General features: G+C 40.5%; 1 protein-coding gene across 2 annotated transcripts in view; it reads right to left on the minus strand.

The window, feature by feature from the left end:
• The window catches only part of negr1 (neuronal growth regulator 1), a 181,500-nt gene that overhangs the window by 44,811 nt on the left and 124,227 nt on the right, over positions 1-12,462 (minus strand). For both annotated transcript variants that reach the window (XM_004561477.5, XM_004561478.6), the window contains exon 5: positions 645-765. In XM_004561477.5, coding sequence (XP_004561534.1) covers positions 645-765 — 121 coding nt within the window. The remainder of the gene's footprint in view (positions 1-644; positions 766-12,462) is intronic.

A 12,462-nucleotide genomic window follows, 5' to 3' on the forward strand; every position in this document is an offset into this window, starting at 1 on the left:
CAAGAACTGACACTTGAATCTAGACTGATTAATGTATGTGTCGCGAATGATTTAAGCCAGTTGCCAGCAAACATTTTATTAGGATGCAAGGTGAGGACAAGGCACAAATGACTCTCGCTGGAACATTTTTGTGCGCTCTCCCCAGAGGCTGGATGGATGGCAGAACAAACAAATGCACTGTCTCTGGAAAAAAAGCAAACAAGCAGAAGTAATACATTTTCTATCAAGTGAAGGTGTGACCTAATAACACAAGCGTTATTGTCAAATGTCAGCGTGAACGATTGCAGTAAAAATTTGATATTTAGATGTGGACTTTAGACTTCCGCGGGAAAAAAGTATTCCCGGGTAATCATACGGATTTCTTTATATTTGTGTCTACCGGCCCATTTTTCATGGCGTGTCGACTTGTCATAGCAAGAAAAGGACACACGAAACTAATTTCGTTAACAATGCCTCAGCTCCATCGAGAGTCACGGTGAAACAGCGTGCACAATACCAGAGGCTTGTAAGTTCACCTAAATGCAAGGCAGTGATTTTCCTCCTTTATTGATTACACATGTTCCTGTAGTTCAATGACATGCAGAAGAAATCTGGTATGAAAAAAGGTCTATGCGGGTATGCAGGGGTAAACAATCCGAACTCACCTTTTTTCACCCTTGTACCACTCAAATGTTGGAGAAGGCATTGCAGCAGCCTCACATCTTAGCAGGGCTGTGCGTCCCAGACCGACTCCATGGCTCTTTATGTCGTGGATAGATGGGGCAACTGAAGAAAACAAAAAATAAAAAGAAGACATCTTAGCAAGATTACCCACAACATTACCATGAGCCCTTTGCATAAGAACAGCGGTGAATGCTCTTATTTTGATGGCAAAGGGTGGCTGCACTTGACAACTGCTGACACCCTGGTCAGTGCAGACATTGCGCGGTGTAAGCTCAACATTCAAAATCTACAAAGGCATATTTGGAGAGGAGAGAGGGCGCCCATCCCCTGTGTTAGGAAACTCAAATAAATTGCACTGCATGGTGATAAATGGCTTAATGGAAGTTCAAAGACTTAATGGCAGAGGCAGGTTCAGTGAATGCAAAATCAGACTCCTTTCATGTGCTGAAGTGTGGTGTTAATCTCTTTGCCAGTGTCATGTAGGCAGCGATGGCTTTTAAAGCAACCCAGTCCTTCTCCACTTCAAGCAACAGAGCCTTGAAATAATGTAATGTGTTTATGTTTTATAGATTGACAACATAATTAAAGTGGTAGACCAAAAACAAAAAGGCCATTTCAAATTTCATCTAAAATGTAACTACAGGTTAAACTCGGGAGATGGGCCATCGTGTTTAAGAGGTCACACAGTGAATAAGAAAACCAACACAAGTGCAGACCAGACCACAGCTACGATCAGTGATACCAAAATGAATGAAAAATTAAATAACGGCCCAATAATGTCACCATGAATATACCATCAGTTTAGCTTTTTTTACAGGTATGTAAGTCAGTTTGGGTTTGGTAGATTTCTCCAGTCGGATGGTCTTTAAACTTGAAAGCACAAGTTGTATTTTCTTGACACTCTCAAAACGTTGTTGCATGTGTCAGAAGCTGTTTTCACTGATGCACTGCAGTCCTGGACGTTTCAAGACATCAGCCTGTAGAGGTGCACGCATCATATTTGATACATGCAGGTTTTTGTGAGACTTCTACATCATCAGTGTAACATCCCCCCCGCCCCCACCCCCTCTTTAAAAAAACTAAATAAATTGCAAAACATATTTTTAAGCAATTTAAAAAAAGAAGTCAGATGTAGCAAATATGATACAAAATATAAAATCGTATATGGAAATTAAAATGTAAATCATTTTTAAACCAATTTGTCAGATGGTTCAATAAATTCTTCATTTTCAAAAATTTTCTGGCAATTATTTCATATTTCAGGCTTTAAGGGGGTAATGCGATCCAGCTGTCCCACACAGCTGGATCGAACATTAAATGGTCTTTAACCTGCCAGGGTCCCCCAGTGCACAGCAGTCCATAAGGCTGCCCGCTTATAGCAAAATTCCAGGTTATTCTGGTCAATGGTGTATGTGAATTTTTTAAGCAGCTGCAGGCAACTGTTAAAAAAAATACTTGGGCAGGTTCACCTTTGGAAGCCCTGCGAGTTCTGCTTCCTTGATATTGAGCTTTTTGACCAAAGAGTCTCCTTCAGTCGAAGGCTTGAGCTGAAACTAACCAGTGAGTTTGAGCTTTTAGGGGGTTGTAAAAGTGCACGGCTGTAACAGTGGGAAAAAAGAAAAACAAAGGGGGGAGTGTAAGCATTTTATGCCAATCACTTTGTTTTCTTCTTAGGTGGAAGTCAAAATAATGACTGACATTAAAATCCAATTAATGGCCAAGCACAGTAAGTCCATGTGTAGGTAATTGTCGAGTGGATTCAAAGCGAGTGAGTGGGCGTAATGTGCCGGGACTCCTGAACTCCACTGCACACGCAAAGTGGGGTTACTGGGACTGAATCAATAATACAACTGTAACTGTCCTGTGCTTTCTTATTTGGTATGTAAAACATTTAGATGAGCATTATAATATTCAAACAGCATTAGCTATTAGGTTTAGTTCAATGCATTTGACTCAATTTTACCAAGTGGAGATCAAAGGGTAAAATAAACAGCCAACTCATCAGATGAATGATTAAGATTGTATTATACTCTGCTTAATGTTATAATATTAATTCAATTAATGCTTAAACTGTGATGGGTAAATAAAATGGCACCTTTAGACAACGCTAAACTGGTCCCAGCTGAATGCACACAGTGGCTTAAACCCACTGGTATTTTTATGACAGCTTACCTTCATAGATCGCCTGCTTCTTCACTGAACACTGAGGCAAAGAAACAGGAAAAACCAATCACACTATCACACAGAGCTCAATCTGACATTGTGTATTGTGTAAACTTGGCTTGACTTTCCAAAAGCCTGACAAACAATAAAACTGTTCTGAACAACCAAGCAGATGCACAGCCATTTCAGATACAAGACAGGGCAAAATTACTTTGTGTCACTCACACTGTTTCTGATTAAAAGCATATGATACATGGAAAACGCTCGCGCTCTTTAGACCAGTCCTGCAGCTAGCAGTAAATTGCCCAGCCAAGTTTGAAAGTAAGATGGGGACTATTTATATTCCTGACAATGAGCTTTAAAGAATTACCTGTCAGTCTGAGCTAAAGCCCCTTTCCAGTGGAAGGACTTGGCCAAGAGCCTGCAAGACTTTACTTTCAATTGCATTTGGAGAGACCTGAGTATGGAGTGAAAAAGCTTCTAAACATAACCCCCAGCACGTCGGACTCCCCCAAAACAACGGAAATTCAACGAAGACATAATCTGGTTCACTCCTACGGAACAGGATAGCATTCATGTGTTTTATCCGCTTAGATTTACAAATCCTTCACCTTTGATCATTCAGTACTTTCTGTGAGACGGCCTTGGTTTGAAGAGCTGCATGGAACCAATGCATGCACAGTCTTTCCCTGCAGCCTGTGACAGTCAGCGCAGATAGATGAAGTGGAATGCCACAGATTTGGGCAAGGTGAAAGCGAAGCATGTGATCATTTGTACAAGTGTCATAAAATCATGTAAGAGACGCACACAAAGATCACAGTGTGCTCTGTGATGATGGATGCCCTTCCACCAACCTTTCCTCTGCATCCTAATGAGCACATTCATAGGACTAGCGTATGTTGATTTTCTGTCCTTGCATGTGTGCCAATTATACCATTAGTTCCCTCTTTTGTTGCTCTGCTGAATAATCTGAAGGACTTAAGATAGTGAATCAAGCAATGGGTTATGCTAGGGCTCTTCCTCTTCATTTATCACTGCATGAAATGTTCAACCCCATGCTGGGGGGGTATTAGTAGACCTTGACTGGATGCCTGTGCATGTTGTGTGTGAATGTGCACTGTGGGTGTGTGTACCCTTGTGTCTGTGGTCTAAACTCAAAATTTTTCTGCTTCAGAAACTTCAAAGATCTGTTCAAACATCACAGATTACTTCAGAGCTATATTTAAACATAACCAGCATTAGTGGTTACTGCACCCGAAGACAGCTTTGCAGAGGAGCAGTAACAACCTGCAGCAACTAAAAGAAAACAAAAGTTTCTAAAGCACATAATAAAGTAACATCAGAGTGTCTGGTGTCTGACACTGCGCTTTACAGAACAGATGTACTTAAAGAAAAAGATGAGAAGAAGCAGAGAAAATTGCAACAGTACTCTGCAGCACAGAAATATAAGCCAATAACAAGTATGACAAAATCAATGTAGTATGCTGACCAGCAGAGGCTTAGCAAGTCCTCGTAATCCTCCATTGGTGGTATTGTGCGGGGCCATCGATTATCTGAAGGCTCTGAAAGCACCAGGGTGACCCGGCTGTCGTGTTGTACAGTTACTAGGACAGTGGACAGGGTGGCTCAGTCAGGTGAGTCAATACTTCAAACCTCACACATAGAGACATTTTTATTTATTTCATTCTTATTATACCAGGAGGGTTTTTCCTGCATGGAGGGTTTTTTCATGGCCGCCCTGCATGGAGAGGTTTTATGAAAAGTAACTGAGAAACAACCACGATTCTAATAAAATGATTACCTACACTGTTCAGACTATCTGGATTTGACTGAATCGAGCATTGCAGACGTGTTTAGCAAATAATCTTTCTGTGAAAAATGTAACACACACTCACTGCTTTTATGGTACGCTGACCAATCAAGCTTATGTGCATATCTTTAAACATCCATTCGGACCCAGGGATAGACCCTGAACTACAAACCACAAAACTGCTGGAAAATTGTTTTTCTAAATGTGCATTTCCTCTCTGGATTATTTTGCTGTGTTCCCTTTAATATATTACCAGCTGGATCAGCTATTTGTCAAATGAACACTGTGCTTTCTTCATTAGACTCAAAGGATTTCCTATTTTTATAGTTAATTAGGTTTACTGTTCTCCATCAGTAGTTGGTTAAAATGCTCAGATAAAAAAATCAAACTAAGACAATGAAAGGATTGAAAAATGTGCTGTTAAAAATGTTAGGCACTTCAGGTGCTCATCCGTTCCACAGCACAGCTCTAAATACAGAGCGCAGTATAATAATAATACCAGCGATCCAGTCGTGCAACATGCCGCGTATTCAGAAAAGTGTGGAGTTGGAACTGATGTTGGTTATTTGCAAAGGCAAAGTCAAATGTTTTTAAGCATTTTTCTATTTGCTGCACTTAATTTGAAAACTTGAACCATGTAAATGCATCATCCCCCTGGCCAGCATACAATACGAGCACTACAGGCTGCAAAACTCCAAGAGCGGTAACTAAGAATAGAAAGCTTTTCTTGAAGGCCAGTTGTATTTCTGCAAATGGACAAATTCAAAAAGCAATTTGGGTCCAATAATTGTCTTTCAGCGATTTCTAATATAGAAAAAGCTCTCTTATAGCATTGCAGGTATTGCAAAATGCTATCATTTTATATGCATATCAATATTATCAAGTTCTCCCAATTTGGACCTTGGCACTGCGATCTGTTAAGACAGATCACAACCATAAAACCCAGTACAATCCAATAAGTCCAATTTTACCTTGCTGGCATATCTTATATCATCATATATTGTGCTATACACCATCCGGATTTTGGAGAGTAATGCAAAGTAGTGCACTAAAAACCATGAAGCCCCAATAATCCAGGTAATTTAATGTCTAGGGAATGCTGGGGTGGTGCTGTAAATCATGCCTGAAGTCACGGTGGCTCCACCAGATGGGGGTGAGCGGTTGGGTCCAGGAATAGTACAAGCATGGCAGAAAAATGAGGAGTGTAAGGCTCTGGCAGGTGACAAATGGGCAGTTACGGATCGATCACGAACCAAAAGCCATTACATCTGCATTATCAAAACAAAGCCGATGTCTCCAAATGTCTATGCAAACTGTACAAATACACACACTTTAAAGATACATAACAAGTGTGACCTTTATTAATGGACAGGGTTTGCTCACAAAGCAAAACACCTTAATGTACAAGGCTTCGCTGAGTAGCGTCCCTTAAACAATCCTCGTGTGACAATTGATGATTAATTGGTGTGCTTCAAGGATGAATATGATTTATTTAGCTACATACTATTGTTTGCCAAGAGAACCCGGAGAACGCAGGCTTTTTAATTAAAAGATCAATTAATAACCCTACCTCTTCAGCCAGATTTGAAAATGAGTTTTCATTGCAATTAAGAAATGGACTCATCAGTGCATGACTTGTCAGCTTACACACAGAGACACTGTTCCCCACTGCCATCTGTGGGCTTCTTTGTCCTGCTTTTTCCCCCCTCAGTCAGGAATGGTTCTACTGCCAAGATTTATTAATTCATTAAGATTTCTATTCAGAACAGCTAGGGAACATTGTGTTCCTTCTTTTTATACAATGCGAGGCATATAAATAACCAGCTTAGTGTGTAGAACTGTGTGGGTCGACAACACCAGGGATTCAATCTATTGTCTGTGTTTAACACTAAATGGCTCAAGGTACACAAATCCTCACCTATCTTCCTAAATACACACGAGCTGGCGAGCTGTTCCGATGAAGACAATGGTACAGTCGACACACGCGGAAATGTCATTAATCTATTGTTACGAGCGAGCGCAGTAAGTCATCTCCGATTGTGTGAACATAATAACCATGTTATAGACGATTTCATGTAAGCCTGTGATGTTATTCGCCTTGCGCTCAACATTATTACTTATTTTGTCACTAAAATGGGATGCCAATGTTTAAAAGTAAAGGAAAAAAAAGGAAGTGTACTAGCCAGAACATTTATTCTGCAGAAGATCAAGTTTCCGCTCATTTATTCATGCCCCTCATGCAGCAAGGAATCCAAATAGCAATCAAGACGAGAGCTTTGGAGAGATGTAGAGAGATGGATTTACATCCAAACAGCTTGAGGGTACTGGCTTTAACTCTACTTAGGATTGGATCAGAATCCAATTCTAGGAAGCCTTCTCTTTTGAATCGTAAGGCACAGTATTTCAACAGATAGGGCAAACTGTCGACAAACGCTCAACGGAGACTGCATGTCTGATTTGAAAATACTCCCGACGCCAGTTTTCATTGAACTGTGCGATGAACGTTTATTCCACCTTTGATTCAACCTCACCATCCACCGCTGCGCTGAGCCTGATATGGACACACAGTATGTAGGTCATTGAATTTTGCAAAATGTAATAAATCCTGCATCCCTCTATGCAGCTGTTATGGTGTATAATGATTCTTTGTAAATTCAATAACTATCAAATAAATAAATAAATAAAGCATGCCCACACGCCGCTAATAGCTGTTTACTCCAGTGTCATTACTTGACATTGTAATGTTGGGTGGTCATGAAGATGTGTCTACTGAACACAAGTAAACAACTTTAGTCTCTTATTTATCAGAGATGGTCGTGACTCCCCACAACCACTCTGTCAGCAGAGGAGCATGTTGTGGGTGTATCTACCAGGCCGGGGCCTGAATTCCAAACAGGCCTGGACGGCTGGGGTATTAGAGGGAAAGGAAGGTTAGGAGCAAACAAAAGACCAGGTGATGTAAAGAATTAGAAGTATTCGCAGTGTGCTCCTGCATTCTGATTTATTTATTTTTTTCAGAAAGCTATCAATACCACTGGTTAAATTGCTCACAGCAGCTCTGATGTGTATGGTGATTAAAATGATCACAGTTTTGCTGGACAATTAGTGTAAGCAGGAAAGAGCGAGGTGCTCTTCTTTTTACAATCACAGCCATGGCGAATATGTGAGCAGAATTCACAGCTGCAGGGTACTGGAGGAGGAAGGAGGCGTAAAAATGGCTGGAAAACTCCGAAGCATACAGGGTACGCTTTCACTCTGACAAGCAAGCTTGCCACGAAGGAGCCAAAGTGATATTAAAAAGGAAGACAAACCTGAACTGGTTAAAGCTTTAGCCTGAATCGAGGGATGCTGTCATACAAAATTACACGCGGTCAGAAGTTTGTATACGCTCACCGTGGGCATGAATATAATGGGAATTTTGGGCTTTCAATCGTTTCTTTGAACTGTGTACAGCACACATCTTCAATGGTTAAAAACAAACAAACTGGGTCCACGAGTTTGAATTTATTTTGCATTTTCTCTAATCCACATAGGGTAAAAATTATACATGCAAACTCTTACATACATTCACCTCAACCTTTTAGTAATTGATGCCTTTTAACTTGACAAGCCTCCTGGCTCCTGGAGAAAAGTTTTGTATACAGGGCTTAACAAATTAGTTAAAAAGAGAAAACACAAATACTTTTTAGAAATCTGTCAAAAAACCTGTTAAAAAATAAAACTCACTGAATTCACTGAAATGTAATCAACATTTTTATTCGCGGCACACTGGACTTCTCTGAGAGCTCATTAATAAATCAAGCACGACATCAACCATTAAAACTAATCTGTCTGTTCAGGAATGCAAGCAAATAACTAGTTTTACATCTTAATCAAAAATTCTACTGTGCCTTAAAACAGTAAATTTGAAAATAATGGCGAACGACAATAATTACATTCTGTTTATAAAACCATCATTTTGAATAACGAGCTTGCACATATTGGTGGTTAATCGTTACAAAAACATTACAATCATTTTGGTAAATACCAATAATGTTAATTTAGGGCGTGATGACACAGTTTAATGACCACGATTGAGCAATAATAAAAACACACGCTCCAGCTACAGAACACAAAGTAAAAGCATATCAAGTGGCACCTGAGCATGTGCCAATCACAGCTGTTCCCAGCACTGAGCAACTTGAACTTTCCTGGACTCGTATGACTCGATGACTGAAGCTATGCTAAAAGACAGACAGAGATCAAACTTCTAATGTCTGCCACAGCAGACGGAGAAGAGCTTGTCCCTCAAAGAAGATCATCATTGTTGTTGGAAATACTTCAGATTTAGCACAAGTTATCTCAACCGATTATAAATCATATTCAAAGCGTTTTGTCTGCGCTGCAAAGGAACACAATAAACTTTTCAGCTGCCTCAAGATACACCTTAAGAAACAGTATAATGAATGCGTAAAGTGCAGGAAAAACAATGCAATGGTTGCTAACGTAAATTAGAAAATAGTCAACTTAGCGGACAAAGCTGTTGTTGTGGGCCTGATCTCCGACAACATCGAGACGGCCTACCTGGAGGAGATTAGGAACCTGGAGACCTGGTGCCAGGAAAATAACCTCCTCCTAAACATCAGCAAGACTAAGGAGCTGATCATGGACTTCACTACAAAGCAGGCGAGGAATTACAAACCCCTCATCATCAGTGGCACGCTAGTGGAGAGAGTGGACAGTTTCCGATACCTGGGTGTCCACATCACTCAGGACCTGTCATGGTCCTGCCACATCAACACCCTGGTTAACAAAGCCCGTCAGCGTCTCTTCTTCCTCAGAAGACTTAGAGACTTCCATCTGCCACTGAAGGTGCTCAAGAACTTCTACTCCTGCACCATCGAGAGCGTCCTGACGGCAAACATCTGCACCTGGTTTGGGAACAGCACCAAGCAGGACAGACGAGACCTGCAAAGGGTGGTGCGCTCGGCAGAACGCATCATTCAATCAGAGCTCCCTGACCTGCTGTCCATCTACACCAAGCGGTGCAAGTCCAAAGCTAGGAAGACTATGATGGACCTCTCCCATCCCAACAATGGACTCTTCTCACTGTTGAGGTCTGGGAAGCGCTTCCGCTCCCTTAAGGCCAAAACAGAGAGAATGAGGAGGAGCTTCTTCCCCCAGGCTATTCGGGGCCTGAACCAGGTGTAGGACTGGACTCTCCCAAACACGTCACTATAAGACTGGACTCTCACACACGTCACCACACATTTCCTATAATCCTATAATTCCTATAATTTATAATCCTTATCTTTATAATCTCTTCTGCTATTTGCACATTCTTTACTGTAAATTCCTAAGTTAATTTGTAAATTTTTGTAGTAAACTGTAAATTGTAAATATTGTAAAACTTTTCTTCTGTCATTTAATGGTCGGGCATTGTACAGCTACAAGCATTTCACCCCCATGTCATACTGTGTATGGTTGTGTGTGTGTGACAAATTTGAATTTGAAAAGATGTGTTATCGCATCGCTGAGTTATTTTTCCCAAGCTTCAGGAGAAATTCAGAAGGATCTCACAGCAGTCGAGTACTTCTCTATAGCTTTATTTACATTCATGGTGGAGGTATAATGAATGGAGTGCCTTTATATTTAGCTTCTAAGAGATGTAGGTCAGGTGAATATATGCATGATTTAAACGTATTATTTGATTAAATAAGCTAAAATTAACAGGAATGTAGCCCAATGTAAAAGCATGTAAAAGAGTCCTAAAAGAACCCTGCTGATTTCATTTTCTTAAGTTCATCTTAAGAAGATAAACGTAAAATAAATGAATAACTGACTCTATGTCGCCTCCTCGTGCTTCTTATTTCAGATAATAGCCAAATTGTACTTCTGCAAAACATCTGGATATCTGCAAAGTTGACATTTTCTGTAAAATTTTGTCCAGAGTTTTTTGAGTTAGGGTTAAAATCTTTATGTAAACATTTGTGCCACGCTATCAAATTCCCTCTAGATATTTCAAACAGCTTCAGATGAAGCAACTGAAACAGTGACGGGCAAATAAAACGTAGCACGACAAGACAGTTAGCTGTCTCCGTTTCTTCCGTGTGTGACTAAAGTTTGTGCAAACTGTCAAATCTCATCTTGCAACATGATGATGTTCAAACCCTGTATTCTCACTCGTTCAATAAGAGGAGCCGACACCTCTCTCTGGAGGAAAAGAGCTCCCTAAACTAGAAAGCGAGGTCAAACACCTTTGATTGTTCGTCTTAAAACAGAAACAGGCTTCTGTTATTGTTTTATCTGTAGTGTTAGTGATGGATGCCTTCAATCTGCTACAAGGTGGCTTCATTAATTAATCAAACACCAGCGTTTTATCTCAGGCGGAGGTGTTCCACGGTGGTTTCCTTTTCATTCATCCCTCCGACTCAACCACCTAGATGTGATATTTATGCTTTTGAGTCACACTGTGCAGTGAGAATTTCAGCCAGTAACGGCACCCACCTGCAGTGAAGATGAATATGTAAATTTTAAAAAGTAGGTCAGAGATCAAATTTCATCAGGTAGAATCACAGCTGAAATATTCTTTCGCCAAGTAGGGTTTTTTAAGCCAATCTGATTCTAGTGCGACCTTATGGATGACTGCCATCGTTCAGGTTTAGATGATAAAAGTATTCAGTCGCCGTTCATTTATCGCCAGGAGCATAAAGGCAAGAAGCCCTCTCAGGCCATAATTTAATTAATGCTGCCACATGAAGGTAGGACATTTGAGCCTTAGAGAAATCCATGCTGGGGTTACATGTACTGGACTTAACACTCGGGCAGTGACAATGCCTGCAAACGTCTGCCTCTAACTCCTCCTATCATAGAGAACCAAATGGCAGGCTTAGTGGCCCGGTGTTATTAAAACTGCAAATATGTTCGAGCTTAATTTTATTTTCATTACCTTGGTTTGCTTATTTTAATTATTGGCCCTAATCTGCAATTAGCCCAGAGGTCAGCTATACCCACAGCTTTGAAAAACGCCATTGTTTTGAACAAAATTGTCTGGACATGTATTTAATTAGACTGTTAACCCTTGAAATGTCAGTGTCACTCAATCCTATGCTGTCTTATTAGAATGATGAAGGAAAAAATACTACAGACTTCACTAACTGATGAATATGAATTCATTTCATTTAACTGCTGTTAGCAAGAAAAAAGAGGATCAGTGGTGATACCATAATGGGGTCAAAGCACGCCACGATAGCCGCTTACACCGTTAACAATATCGAACGATAACGCTGCGCCCTTTCTGTTACTCCGCCTCTCATTTCTTTGTGTTTTGCTAAGAAGCTTTTTCGTCATTTCTTTAAGTAGTCTTCACAGATAGTTCAGCTTTTTGAAGGACATTCAAAGCTCTTATTTGGATGCTGGCTGCCTTTTGCTTTGTTCTTTGTCAAGATGATCGAAAATCCAGAGTTCAGGGGAGGCCAATCCATGATTTGTAATGTTCCATTGTGCGTTTTTCTTTTTTCTACTGCCAGTATTGTAAAAGGTGTGCTTTGGCGACTTTGGCAGTGTGTTTGGGATCATTGTCATTCTGAAATTAAAGCTGCTGCCAATGAAATGGCTTCCAGATGGCATCGCAGGGCGAATCCAAATCTGTCTGTGCGTTTCTGCATTCATAATTCTTTTAGTTTTGACATGATCCCCGACACCACTGGCTGAAATGCAGCTCCAAACCAAACAGAGCCCCCACTGTGTTTTGCAGATGGCTGCAGACACCCACTTCTGACTATTTGAACCGAATATTAGTATTCATGACTCCATCAGACCTGCTGTCATTGATTTTCATTCTAGTT

This window comes from Maylandia zebra, linkage group LG15 (genome assembly GCF_041146795.1).
Source record: "Maylandia zebra isolate NMK-2024a linkage group LG15, Mzebra_GT3a, whole genome shotgun sequence".
NCBI lineage: Eukaryota > Metazoa > Chordata > Actinopteri > Cichliformes > Cichlidae > Maylandia > Maylandia zebra.